At 33.8% G+C, this 14,900-nt stretch overlaps 1 protein-coding gene across 1 annotated transcript in view; it reads left to right on the top strand.

The window, feature by feature from the left end:
* The window catches only part of ME1 (malic enzyme 1), a 168,760-nt gene that overhangs the window by 125,380 nt on the left and 28,480 nt on the right, over window positions 1-14,900 (top strand). Inside the window, exons 7-8 of the mRNA XM_069487911.1 lie at window positions 5,695-5,804; window positions 13,439-13,536. Coding sequence (XP_069344012.1) covers window positions 5,695-5,804; window positions 13,439-13,536 — 208 coding nt within the window. The remainder of the gene's footprint in view (window positions 1-5,694; window positions 5,805-13,438; window positions 13,537-14,900) is intronic.

Genomic DNA, 14,900 nt, shown 5'->3' with positions numbered 1-14,900 from the left:
CTCAAAGCAACCTCAAACTCCTGGGCTCAAGCAATCCTACTGCCCCAGCCTCCTGAGTAGCTGGGACTACAGGCATGCACCACCATGCCTGGCTAATTTTTTTCTATGTATTTTTAGCTGTCCAGATAATTTCTTTCTATTTTTAGTAGAGACGGGGTCTCGCTCTTGCTCAGGCTGGTCTCGAACTCCTGACCTCGAGTGATCCTCCCACCTTGGCCTCCCAGAGTGCGAGGATTACAGGCATGAGCCACCGTGCCCGGCCTGATTTTGCTTTTAATCTGAACCTCCTTTAAGTCTTTTCCTTGTATGCTTTGTCTTCCCAATGAGAATGCTTCCCAGTGAGCATTTCAAGGGCTAGATCCATGTTTCCTATTTGCTGCTCAAGTTGTTGAACACCCTCAAGCCTCAGTACATTATCAAAAATGAGTAATTTAGAGTAAATGATCTCTAAGTACTCATCAGAGCTAAAGTGCTCTGGATCTTGAATGCTCCATGGTGCCATATATGTAATAAATTCTTAAAAAATTTTTTATATTCTCTCAGGAAAAATCAAAGCATGCTTGGTTGACCTGGACAGTCAGCCTGTCCTTTGAAGCTTTGGAATTCTTGGTAGTTTATAATCAAAGATATTATTTTCACCAATATCTGTACATATACTTTCTATAATAAAGGTAACTGGTATGTTGAATGCATATAAATGCTGTCTTGCTAGTTTTATGATAAAGTTGTAACTCCCTTATTTTATCAGTGCAGTTTTTTTAGTTATATATATATATATATATATATATATATATATATATTTCATTTCATTGACCTGATCACTATGTTGGTGCTCTGTGGGTTAAAACCACAGACCTACGGTTCAGTCCAGATGTTTCCACTTACTTTCAGTATGAGCTCAGCCATAGCGCTTAATCTTGCCGAGCTTTTTCTTAATCTTGCTGAGTTTCTTCATCTGTTAAATGGGTAATAATAGTACCTTCCTCACTAGGTTGCTGACAGAATTAAATGAGACAATCCCTGTAAACTACGGAGCATAGTCCTTGACACTTAGTAAGTGCTATACGTAGTAATTAGTCACTGTAATAGGGTTTTTTGGGTCAGAGTTAATGATGCCAAAAGAGTGACATCTCTGGAGTTTTTACATGTTAATTTTATGGGTGGGATTTCTGTTAAATTTTATAGCCATTTACACCCACTATTTTATGTGATATTTTGATCATAAAATAGTAGGTTCTTTTCATAGTTATGTAGAACTGAATTGGCTAACTTCTGAGTGTTCCACTACTTATAATTTCATAGTAACAAAGCTGGTTCAAACTGGAACAAGATCCCTTACGTGGCTTTCTTTTATTACATGATGCAAGATGCTTGTATCACAAAATGAATTTAGAATGCCTTTCTCTAAATCTTTAGGAGTCAAATCAGAGTTAACTACCAGGTAGAGAAAAGTCTTGAAATTAAAACTCATATGCAATATCCAGGGGATAATTCTAAAATAAACTTTGGTAAGTGATGAGGTATCCTGTACACTATTTTACTACCTATGCCTATTCCCAGATTTCACTTAGGAAACATAAATTTATAGCCTGACCACAATGTGTCCTAAACACTGAAGGCAAACCATGTTGTGGGGATTTCTTTTTAACCACAGAGAAGCTGTAACAAGCCTAAAACCACAGAACCAAGTAAGTAGTAGATCCGGGAATAGAATTGAGAGGGCTCTGATTCCTCCTCACATAGGGAGACCACAAGGTTCTGATCTGCTCCTTCTGAACATAATGACAGATCATCTAATGCTGCTAGACCGCCAGTATGTGGCACAGCAGGAGCAAACCATATGAGAGCACTCTCCAAAGGCGAACCGTCTTTACTTCCTAAAGGCCTGTTTAGAAACCAGAGAAGTGGAGAGGAGCCATTACAAGCAGATAATTATTGACTGATATTTGTGTTTGGGGTAGTTAGTTGCTACCATGACATTCGCTTTTTTGCTAAGGTTATAAAAACTGTAATGTAAAAACTTACAACCATAGAAATGCTTTTACCAGTTCTTAGTAACATTTTTTTATTATTAATAAAGCTAGCTGAAGAGTTTCCTTGGAAGATGAAGAATGGCTTCATATGTAAAAAGAGTAGAAAAACTTTATGTATCTTTCAAGAATTGACTTCCCACCCCCTATTTTACTTTTAAATTATTGCTGCTTTTTGCCTTTAGTTGATTTACAGAACACTGAAATGGTTGTTTTGAAGATTTTGTTCTGCAATATTATTGCTGTTTGGGAAATGACTATGCCAACCTCCTCACTCTGTCATGCTGAAGTAGCCTTATCTATCATTGTTATTTTATATGCATAAAATTGCTTGTATTTTTCTAGATTTTATCATTTTATGATATCACAGCTTTTTTTTTTGTTTTTACTGGAATTATTTTCTTCTTTCTTACTGGGATTATTTTCTCTATTTCTGAAATATACCTTTTAGAAGTTCCTTTAGTAAAGGTCTTTTTGGTTTTTATTTATCTAAAGATGTCTTTGTTTTAACCTTACTCTTGAAGAATAGCTTTGCTAGATATACTATCTAGGATGAACAGTTATTTTCTCTTAAGCCTTTGAGGATATTATTTTACTGTCTATGTCTTCTATTGTTACTATTAAATAATGAAAAATATCTAGTGATTATAGAATACTTACATTCCAGTCATTGCGTTGAGCACTTAACGTTTATCACTTCATTTCACCCTGATAACAACCCTATGACAGTAGGCCATTACTATTGTCACTTTTCTGATGGGAAAACAGAGGCACAGAGGAATTAAGGATGCACACCATGTAACGAGGACAAGATTTCATCCCAGGAGCTCTGAATCAGGAGCCTGTGCTCTTAAACCACTATGACAGCTAAGCAAATTACTTAAAAAGAAGAATAAAGCATGACTTACAGTACTAAATATTAAAGTTTAGAAATTAGAGATTTCTAATTTGGTAATCTAAATTACCATATTAGAAAACTGTGGTAATTAAACAGGGAGGTTTGTTTTTTCAGGATAGACAGATTAATAGACTACTATTACTACAGTAGTCATTACTATTAGGCTATCATTACCAGCAGTACCAACATGGGATGCCCGCATGCCTGTTTCCTCATCCATGAGATGAAGCAAATAATAGTACTTACTTCATAGAGTGGTTGTGAAGAATAAGAGTGTGTGTATACCTATATCTATATCTTATGTCTTATAAAGTGAAAAAATATTTGTCATTAGCAGTAGAATAAAATAGAAAAGCACATAAACAGGCCCTACTATACATCAGAATATAATATATAATTGCAAGTGATGAGGGGAAGGACAGACTGTTAAATAAATGGTGCTGGCATAGTTGGGTGATTATATAGAAAACAGAAATTTTGATCTATCTTTTTGTTAATCTATGGCTTAACAGTAAAAGTAATACCAGATTTAGAGGTTAAATATTTTCTAAACCCATGATACCATTAGAAGAAATTTTTGATTAATAGTTAAATAAATATATGTGAAGAAGGCTATTATAAGCATATTATCAAAAGGAGAAACTATAAATAAAAAGATGAAAAGATCTGACTACGTAAGAATTTAAAATTCCTTTGGTGAAAACAAATAGGAACATTGTCTAAAGGATTAATGGCATAGTATACTAGATTAGGAAAACCATTTTCAATATATATAACAGAAGGTACTATTCTTAATATATAAAGACCTCTTATGAAATAAAAAGAACAACTACAACAATAAAAAATGAACCAGTGAACATACAATCTTCCAGAAAGAATTACAAATGACCAATAAACATAGAAAAAGATACTAATTATACTAGTAATTTAAAAAAAAAAAAGCAATAAACATTCAATACTGGTTTTTACCTATGAATTTTATGGTGATTTAAAAAGTCCATCAAGGATAAATATATAATTATATATATATATATATATATATATATAAACACAATGAAAGAAATATAACAGACTTACAAAGTTTTTTGTTGGATCTGAAAAAAGAGAGACGACAGCTATATTATGATCTCAGGGGGTGTTGGTTTGAGGCTGTCCTTGAATTATTGGCATAATGATGATAAGAAGTGAGAAATGAGGGCAGGGTTTAGTGCCTTCTCTTTTGAGAGGTTTAGCATGGGATGGAAGACAGATAAGTAGCATAGCTTTGGTTTTGTCATGGTGAAGGGAGGTGCAGTCAGGGAGTCCTGAGAATCCTTGAGGACAGGAAGGGACCACTGGAGAAAGAGAAATTGAAGCCGTTAGTGTACAAAGGTAAAGTTGATTCAGTAAGGTCCATAAAGGGAGTAGAAACAAGGAAACAAAAATAGATCTCACAAGTAGAGGAAAAAAGAGCAATAAAAGTGCAAAATTTCTTTAATATCCAGGAGAGCTGAGGTTAAGGTTGTTCTCTCTAGCACTGATCTCAGTGAGGTGGTGACTGGAAAGAGATTGAATGTTTGGGGGATAAGGAAAGTAAAATAAGGTTTGTATAAGCTGTTGCAATGATATGAATATTTGTGTCCCTCCAAAATTCATATGTTAAAATTTAATCTCCAACACGATAGTATTAAGAGGTGGGGCCGTTTGGGAAGTGTTAAGTCACAAGGGCTCTTCCCTCATGAATGGGCGTAATGCCCTTGTAAAAGAGGCTGAAAGGAGCATGCTTGCCCCTTCCACCATGGAAAAATGCAGCAAGAAGGCACTGTCTATGAGGAGAGGCCCTCACTAGACACCTTGTGTTTGCCAGCACCTTGATCTTGGACTTCCAGCCTCCAGAACTGTGTGCAATCCATTTTTATTGTTTATAAATTACCCGGTCTGAGTTATTTTGTTACAGCAGCTGCTTTGGGGATCATGCTGTGGATTAGTAAGAGATGAAAACAAATATTGCAGGACTTGTTGGAGATCCTGGCTAAGATTCTACAGCGTGGATTTATGTGCCACCTTACTGGAGTGAGGAAGAACAAGGAGACAGGGAGAGTCTAGGGAGATAGCCAGTGCACTGTTGAATTAACTGCCTTTGGCATATAGAGGTGAAGCAAGAACAAGTGAATTAGTGGGACTAGAAGGACCAGAATGAAGACCCGACCTTGTATCTTTCACTATGCTCTTACATATACCACCACACTACAGCCAAATAGGTCTTTTTGCCATTTTTTAAACAATTTTTCTTTCCTGTCTTTCCTCTGTTATTTTGCTTCTGCTTTCCCTCATCCTATAAAACCCCACATCTCTATTTTTGAAATCATAACTATCCATTAAAATTCAATTCATTTGTTGCTTGGTCTGTGACCCTAGCTAGAAGTGATATCTGTCCTCTGAACACCCATAATTCCTTGTTTATACATACTACCTTTATGTTACTTTTCATATACTTTTCACTTATTTCAAAAGATTTTTGTTTCCACTAAGTTTGAAATTCCTTGAGGATACGGATTATATTTTGGTCGTTTTATATTATTTCACAGTGGCAACACAATGCCTTTTCTGTAGTAAGCATGCAGTAAGTATTTACTGAATAGATAGTGCATTACATATTTCTACTAAACAGCAAGATAGGACCTTTAAAAAAATAATGTTTAACCTTTTCTTTGGGTTAATTTTAAAGGTTTATTTTTAAATGTTATTTCATTAATCTTTCTAATGTGAAAGTTTTTTGTCCCATAGGTATGGCATGAATTGCCTTATTCAGTTTGAAGATTTTGCCAATATGAATGCATTTCGTCTTCTGAACAAGTATCGGAACAAGTATTGCACATTCAATGATGATATTCAAGGTAATAAAAAATTTCACTGTGTATGGGTCAAGAACAACGTGTCTGAAATTGGTTCATAGTTTTATAGTGATTCAAGTTCAATAAATATATACTAAATACCTATTTAATGCCAAGAATTATGTTTGATGATTTCACACATTATTTCTCATTTCATTTCGTATATTCGAGAAAAGTACTCTGTGACTCTAGAATGTCCCATATTATCTATGCACTAGAGAATGAGCTCCAAGAAATCTGATAAAAATCTCCTCTTGGATATCTTAAAGTTATCTAATACTCAACCTACCCAAAATCAAACTCTTATTTCCCCACCAAACCTGACCACCTTTCAGTGTTCTCCTTTTCAGTGAATTCCTGATAGCACCCTCTCCTTCAGCTTTCCTACCAAATGCCATCTATCACTAAATCCTCCTGATTTCCTATCATAAAAATCTATGTTTTCTGTAGATTTCTCTCCAATACCCTAGGGCAAGTTACCATCATCTAAGGTCTGAGTGCTGAGGATTTAGTGGTGAACAAAGACAGTTTTCTTTTTGCTATAGAAATCTGGTCTTTTCCTTAAAATACTTTAATGGTTTTTCATTACACTTAGGATAAAGATGAAATTCCTGAATGTGGCTCAAAATGCATGGTCTCACCCCTGCTTCTTTCTCCAGCACCATTACTTTTGCCATTCTAGCCATACATTCTTTCTCAGGTTCTGAAACGAGCCAGGCTTCTTCCTGTTGTAGCATCTATCCAAATGTTGATCTCTCTGCCTTGAATACTATTCCCTCCCTTCTTCAGATCTCATCTCAATCATGACATTCCTCAGGAAAACATGCTGAGTCCCACGTCTCAATCAAATCCACTTCATATCTCATAGCACTGTTCACTTTTCTCTTGTGGTGCTTATCATAGTAGCAGTTTTATAAATTTATGCAAGTTTTTAAAATTAATATCTCCTCCACTAAATCTTAAGCTCTGTGAGGTCAAGGAACATGGCTGTTTCTCCCATCACTATATCATTAACTTGTCATTAACACAGTGCATAACCCGTAGAAGGTACTTGATCTTAGTGGAATGAATGAATATAGTATGTCTAAAGCAGGAGTTGGCCTCTGGGCCAGATCCAGCCCACTATCTGTTTTTGTGAAGTTTTATTGCAACACAGCCATGCCCATGTATTGTTTATGGCTGGTTTCATGCTCAAAAACAGAATTAATTCTGGGACAGACACTATACAGTGCACAAGCCCTAACGTATTTACTTTATGGCCCTTTCCAAAAAGAGTTTGCCAAACTTTGGCCTAAGGGATTAATTTTGAAGGAGGTGGTGAGAGTTGAACTAATAAGTTAGGTTGGCTACAGTAGGTTTGCATTTTTAAAAGATTACTCACATTGCCTTCAGTGTAGAGAGCAAGATCGAATGGGAGCAAATTTGAAGGCTGTTGCTGAAATCCAGGTAGTGATGATGGTGCCTTATTCTAGGAAAGTGCCAGTGAAGATAGAGAAAAGTAGGTAGATGATTGGTTATTGACGGTGAGGAAAGAGTCAAGGGTGGAGCTTAGGTTTCTGCCACAAAGAAGTGGAAGAATGGCAGGCCAGTAACTGAAAAAGAGGAAATAAAAGACATTCTTACATGTAGAGGTTAAGAACATGGACTGATGAGTCAGACTGATTTGCTTTGCTTCTTACTAGCTGTGGACTTTGATCAATATACTTAACCTGTCTGAGTTTTCATTTTGTCACTTATGGCAGGAAGTTATATAAAAGCTTCTATTTTTTTCTTTGAAACAATAGATCAGGCCAGGTGTGGCTCATGTCTGTAATCCCAGTACTTTGGGAGGCCAAAGTCAGAGGATCACTTGGGGCAAGGAGCTTGAGAACAGCCTGGGCAGCAAACACAGTGAAACCCCGTGTCTGCAAAAAAAAAAAAAAATATATATATATATATATATATATATATGTATATATAAGCTGGGCATCTTGGCACACACCTGTAGTTTGAGACACTCGGGAGACTAAGAGGAAGGAAGATTGTTTGAGTCTAGGAGTTCGAGGTTACAGTTGACCTATGATTGTGCCATTGCACTCCAGCCTGGGTGACAAGTGAGACCCTGTCTCTAATAAAAAAAAAAAAAAACCAAACACCCAAAATATCAGAAATTTGAGCAGAGTAAAAAATATATCTAATAACTTTTAATTTTTCTTTGAAACTATAGGATTAGAAGTTTGAGGAAAATAAAAAAGATCTGAAAAAACCTCTGTAGAGAACTACAAAGAAAACTGACTGAAACACAAAAAACTTCAGTCAATGGATTTGAAGAGCCAGTTGAAATTGAATACCCTAAAGGTATCACGACACCAAACGGAGCAGCCTGAGTTCAGTGATTTAGGAATAGGCAGGACCAAGATGTGCAGTTGCATTTATCTATGCTAGATAATTTACTGTAACTGCAAAGATAGGGCAGTAGAATAAGAGCTAAGGTTGAAGTGATGACGGTGACAGTAGCCTGGATAGGGAAGGAAGTGAAGATACAAGGACTCCTAGGTAGGCAGAAGGGCCTAGACATAAAAGACCTGTGAAGATAGACCATGGGTGAGGTATTCTAATGTAATACTTCCAAGAAGGATTAGGTCTGAGTGATGGCAAACACCATGATGAAATTTAGGAAGAAGGTAGCCAAAGTGGAATAAAAGTGAATGTCATTGGAAATGATCAAAGAAAAGTTTAAATGTAAAATGGGGATGGTAGTGTTTCTCTCATGGACTCTATATTAAGGGCAAAATAATTATTTGCAAAAATACCCTATCAACTGAAATGTACTTTATAAATATTTTTTAAATTCAGTATGCTTAAGTGCTTTAGGATGACAACTATTTAAATTTAATGTGTTTAAAAATCATGAGTCTCTTTATACCTTTTGAAGTACACAAAAGTAATTGATAAATCTTTCTTTCCCCCAAATTCTTAGACATGTTAATTACATTGTTCTTTAGTTCTCATTTTCATGACAAAGATGCTTAAGTTGTTTAAACTTTGTTTTAGTCTTTTTTTGTGTTAAATTTCTTTTTGAGTATTTATTCATGAGAAGTAAATATTTGGAGGGTTTCAGAAAGAAATAACCTGGAAATTTCCAGGAGTTAAGAATTGTAAATGTGAGCTGTAGGAAGACAGACTGGTTTTAATGTGTTGCAAGTCTAACTGGAAGATACCGTGTATGATGGTAGAGTGCCTCTGACCTACAAACACAGGCATTGCGGACCAGCGTCTTTAAGTCACTTAGCTTTTCATTTTGCAGTAGTCTCTAAAAGAGCCACTGGTAAGCTATTTAACAACCTATACCATCCTTTCTTTAATATTCTATATCTTTTGATTTTGTGGGTCCCATGGAGATGTTCATATGCAGGTTAAAGACCAGTATTCTATAATTTTGAATCATTGTGCAGAATCAATAAGAATCAGAGTTCAGTTTAAGAAAAACAATGCTAAATCCAAATCATTAAACAAAGTAAGCAATCAGGAATTAGGGTCAGAATTTCTATCAACCAAAGCCAGGAATTTAGAGATCAGGGCCTGGGGTACATCAGGATTAAAGTCTGCAGCACAGGAAATCTGAGGCAAGAGCCAAGCCAAGGTCAAAAGCAGTGCATGGGGAAGAGCCCTGAGGATCCACAGCAGAGTATCCCCCACGGGTCACCGCTATGGAGGCATTAAATAACCAGGTTTTTTTCACCCCAACTAAGCTGGCCTGAAATATAACCTGCACGCATATAGTCTGCTTATTTCCACATAGGAATTTTAGAGTATCTCTGCCTTAGGAAACAAAGAAAAGTTTGAGGACAATGTGTCTAATCTCTGACTAGAGAAAACCTTTGGCAAGTTATTGGGGTTCTGACTAGAAATGACCAAACCATTTTGTACACTTCTCCATATTGTGTCCTTATGACATATTTTCTCCATATGTTTCTTTTTTACCTTTTAACTTTATGTTTTTGCCATTATGCCCACAGATGTAATACTTTCCCCATCGTGGGCACAGAAATTACATTCTAGTGCCAATGAAAATAATTATGTAACCATTACAACCTTACCATGTAAATAAATGTGTTTATACTGGACTTTAGGGTGGACATTTTTTTCTTTTTTTTTTTTTTTAACAGATGTGTTAGTTAAAGATATTATTTTATGAAAAGTATTTGATTAAAGAGAAATATGCTTAAAATTCTACTGTATTAGTGATCTAATATAATCTTAAGTGATACAAATTTTGGTTCAAATTTATTTTAGACATAAATGCATTCTGATTGTAAATTATTTTTAACTGGAAAAAATGCACAAATTAAATCTAATAAGAAATTGGACATTTAATTATAAAATCTGAAGACCACCAGAATTCAGCAATTTCAGATTGAAAGAATAGGTATCAACATCTAATCTTTTAAAATAAGCTACAAAGGGAGATTTTTCTTCTCTCGAATGGCTATTCTGTAATATGATACTATAAATATTGCACATAGAAATTGTAGCCATAATAAACTAGTTTGACTTGTTAGAATTTTTAAAAAATGCAATTAATACATTAGGTTACATTTTTATAAATGTAGTGTAATCTTATACTGAATGCTTTGATGGTTGAAAAGATTAAAATCAGACACAGTAGAACAGACATTCACAAAAGAATGAATACCATGGCCAGTAAATATGTTTTTAAAGTCTAACCTTACTATCAAGTTTTAAAAAGTTAAGCAGCAAATGAGAAACTGATTTTCTCTATCAAGCTGGCAAAGATTTTTGTTATAATCCCACTGTTAATGATGCTTTTAGAAAGTGATCATTCTCATACAATGATTGTGGAAGTATAAATTGGTACAACTCTTGGGGAGCCAATTTGTGTCAAAAAGCCTTTAAAATATGCAGAGCTTCAAGCCAATACAGTAATTCTATTTTTAGAAATTTATCCTGAGGAAATAAATGTGCATAAAGTAAATGTACAAGGATATTCATTGCAATGCAGTTTTTAATAGCAAAAAAATCAGAAGACCTCTAAATATCCAAAAATACAGGTTTAGTTAAATGAATTGTCATATATCTGTAGTATAGAATATTACAACTGTACAAAATAATATTTTAAAATATATTATTGACATGATAAGATAGCTATATTTTTAAGAGATAAAAATTATGTTAAAATAGTAAGTATGGAATGAGATAATTTTTATAAGTTAAAATTTTTAAGTGTTAAAAGATCAGACATGACATACTTAGTTGTTGAGCCATAACATCAAAAATATCTAAGGTATAATCTTTCATTAGCAAGATTACTTAGTATCAAAAGCCTCTTGCTTCTATTAGTATTCTTTTCAAATTGGTATCATTTTTAGTTTATGGTGTAATTTGGTGTTTGCTATCTTCTCATATCAGTGGTATTCTTCCTTTTGGCACCATTCACTTGACAAAATATTAGATATAACTGATGGTACAGACAAGTTGTACAGAGAAAGAAAGAAAATGTCATTCTGGGTATCCTTCCTCTTATTCATAGATTTTACTGAGTTAATATTCATTTGGTTTAAGGCTTACAATTAATATTCCAAAATGCCTTTTTAATGTGTAGATTTCATAATTGCATTCCAGATTTCTTTACATTAAAATGGAAAAAACTATTTTAGACTATTTTGTTGTATTAGAATTTGCTAAATATTTATCAGAAAAAGCAGCCCATGAGTTAGAATGCAATGTTCTATTGTATTTTTTAAAATATTTTTATATTTTGTTAAATATTTTTATTACAAAAGAATTTAATCTAGTGGAATTTTTCAAATATTACTTTTCTTGACTAATAATGACACCCTGCCACCTGGGGAAAGCTCATTAGAGTTGGAAGACAGCTTCTTCTCCTGTAACTTCAATCTCTTTCTCTCTATTACCTTCTTCCCCTTGGTCTATGACCATGTTTAATTGCTTTAATTCTTAAAATTGTTTCTTCAATCTTTTTTTCCCCTCCAGCAGCCTGTGTCATTCTTTCCTTAAAAATATAAAAATAAAATATTTGCCTCAACCCTGTTTCCTTCCCATTCCATCTCCATCTTCACCCCATTCTTCCTTTTCTTGTCTAAGCTTTTCCAAGGAATACTCCACACCTGCTCTCCCTGTTCTTCACCTTTCATTTCTGCCTCAGCACATTGTCCTCCATCTTCAGCCCTAACAAGTACACATGTCATTAAAATAGTTCTCTGAAAGGTCACTGGTGATGTAATTGCCAGATCCAATAGCTATTTTCATTTCCTTTCTTTATTGACCTTTATTCTCTGCCATATTTTTGCATAGACTTTCATTTTAAATAATGTATAGAAGAGAGTCTTTTGCATAATATATGACTTATCACAGTTTATAATTACTGCAGTGGTGACTCAAAGTTGCAAACATTTTATTTTTACAGTTTACATTGTGATCCTAAATAAAAAAAAAACACAGAAAAGACATACAGGCTTTAAACAATTATTTATTGTGGTCTTATTTATGACTACCTGACTGTACAAGAAACAAACCAAAAGACTGAAAAGAACAAATCTACAGATAGCAAAATGTGGAATATCTTTGGTACTTGGCATACATAATACTTCATCATTGTGTCATTCATCAAACCTACTCTAATTTATGTTTTAACAAAGTACGGGTATTTAAAGTTTAACTAGGCTTTACTACCCCTGAGTGATCTAGGAAACATTATAGGGAGAATGTTACTTTAGAAAAGTAAAATGTAGATACAGCTGGAAAGCACTACAAGAAGCTGCAGTTTTATTTTAGGCATAAGCCATAAAGAAGTTAAGCTGTGTAATTATGTTCAAAGCAAGAGAACAGCTCTGGGATCTGTGCAAGCTTATATGGTGAAGTAATGTAATTAGAACTTGTGAAGTTTCTATGCCTATGAGACATGATTAGGAAAACACAATTTTTATTCTAAATAAATTTTATATTAATTTTGTCTAGCACTTTTGGGATCTACTAATGATCATCGTAGGTAGAAAACCAATGAAAGAATGCAATAAATCAGATTTTAATTGCTATTAACAGCTAATTTTTCAAATTTGAAAATTAAAACATTAAATTCCAAATGTATGAAAAATATCATTACCGTCAACACCATTACCAGCAAGCATTCACTATGTGACTACTTTTTGTGAAGGGGATCAACAATAGATTTCAAAACCACATTAGTAATTAGATAGAAGAATCTAATATCACTTACTTATCTCTCATCTCATATAGTGAAACAATTTTGCAAATGAGGAAACTATTTATTTGATGTGCGAAATAATGTCTCTAAATTCTTTCAGCTAGTAAGTGGATTGAACTAGAATCCACATAGGAATCCAAATCCCATGCTCTTACTCATTGTGTCACCAAAATAAGTCACAGTATCTTCTTTTTGGAACATTTCAAGAATAGTAGTAAGCTGCTCTCTTAAAATATTGATGTCAGTAGCCTGAGAGTTTTATCTCATATGCAAGCATGGGATCAGACAACCAACAGGTTTCCTGACAATCCTAGTTAACCTAGTTTGTGACAGTTTCAAGATGTGAGTACAGGCCTAGGACTTGGCAGGGCCTGTTTGAGGATTACTAAAGGATATTTATTACTTGTTTCAGGAACAGCATCTGTTGCAGTTGCAGGTCTCCTTGCAGCTCTTCGAATAACCAAGAACAAACTGTCTGATCAGACAATACTATTTCAAGGAGCTGGAGAGGTACCTGCCTTTTGTAATACTTATGTTATTTTAACTAATGAACATATAATTACTTTTAATTGCTCATTAATGGAAAATTTAAAGTATTCTTTCATATTTTAGTGTATTACAACTATAGGCTTTTATTAAAGATCCCCAAATTATTGAGGCATATTATTAATAATTTTTCATATGAGACTTCAGTAGAGAAGTATAGAGATATTTTTCTTTTTTAAATTTACAAGATTATCAAATGTTTCCATAGATTTTCATATGCATAATTTCCTGTGCTATGCAGGAAAAAAAGTTCCCAGTGTATGCTTATATATGAAAGCCTTTGAGTATTTAAGTGTGTATATCTGATGCTGACTTGTCACATATACATTTTCTTAATTTGACTCACAATTCAGTGTTCACATATGTAACTATACACATGTTTTTAAGAAAGAAATATTTTGAATTAGGGACTCAGAGTGTATTATAACTGTTCATATGCAAAAGAACCAAAACATGTTCAATTGTTGGAAGGAAATTGCAGCAAGACCAAATTATGCCTTCAGTTTTTATTTGCTATAATTTAATCATTTGAAAGAAGAAAACTAGACTCCAGTAAATAATAATTCCAAATAGAAATTAAAATATTAGTTGACTCTGAGCTTCTTGTGGGAAAACTGCCAAAATCTCTTTAGAAATATAGCATGTAATAAATAGAGAAATACATTGTGGCTATGTATATATATTTTAAGAAACTTTAAATTTTCAAATTTAACAAGATTGTGAACAAAAAAGTGACACTGATAGAAATTTGAGTGTGTAGTGTTGGTTTTCATTTTCCTTGCTGTGAAAATAAAATAAAATACATGAAGCTGGAATTTGAATACTAAGACAAATATGTGAAATTATTCAGAATGTAAATCTCATTCACTTTTATGTTGAAATAAAAATCAAGGCCAAATAACAGCTCATTAACATTTGAATTCTTTATTTTGTGGATTATTACATGCTGTCTTTACTTTTAGTAAAACCTCTTTGAATTTTCAAAGGGTTTTGATGAGCGGCACAGGTCTGTTCTCAATACTTAACAGGGCAGAAGTATTCATGGTTGGATGATTCAAAACTAGCACTTGTTTGTCCCTGAAAAGATACTGGTTCTCACAGATTATTACAAAATTTACCAAATATTGATTCCTTTAATCTTGTAAAAAATTTCACAACACTTTATTTGTCCAAATTAAGATAGTGAATAAATTCTTGGGAACACAGATATTTTGTCAGTTTCATTTGGTTGCCTAATTGGTCAAGTTCCCATCCAAATGACCAGGCTTCATCCTTCAAATTCAATTAGAAGAGATTGAACCTAACAATAAACAATACATCCAGTGTTC

The sequence above is a fragment of the Eulemur rufifrons genome, chromosome 15 (genome assembly GCF_041146395.1).
Source record: "Eulemur rufifrons isolate Redbay chromosome 15, OSU_ERuf_1, whole genome shotgun sequence".
NCBI classification, from domain to species: domain Eukaryota; kingdom Metazoa; phylum Chordata; class Mammalia; order Primates; family Lemuridae; genus Eulemur; species Eulemur rufifrons.
Note: the sequence above shows the minus strand (reverse complement) of the source record. Positions and strands in the feature narration are given on the sequence as shown.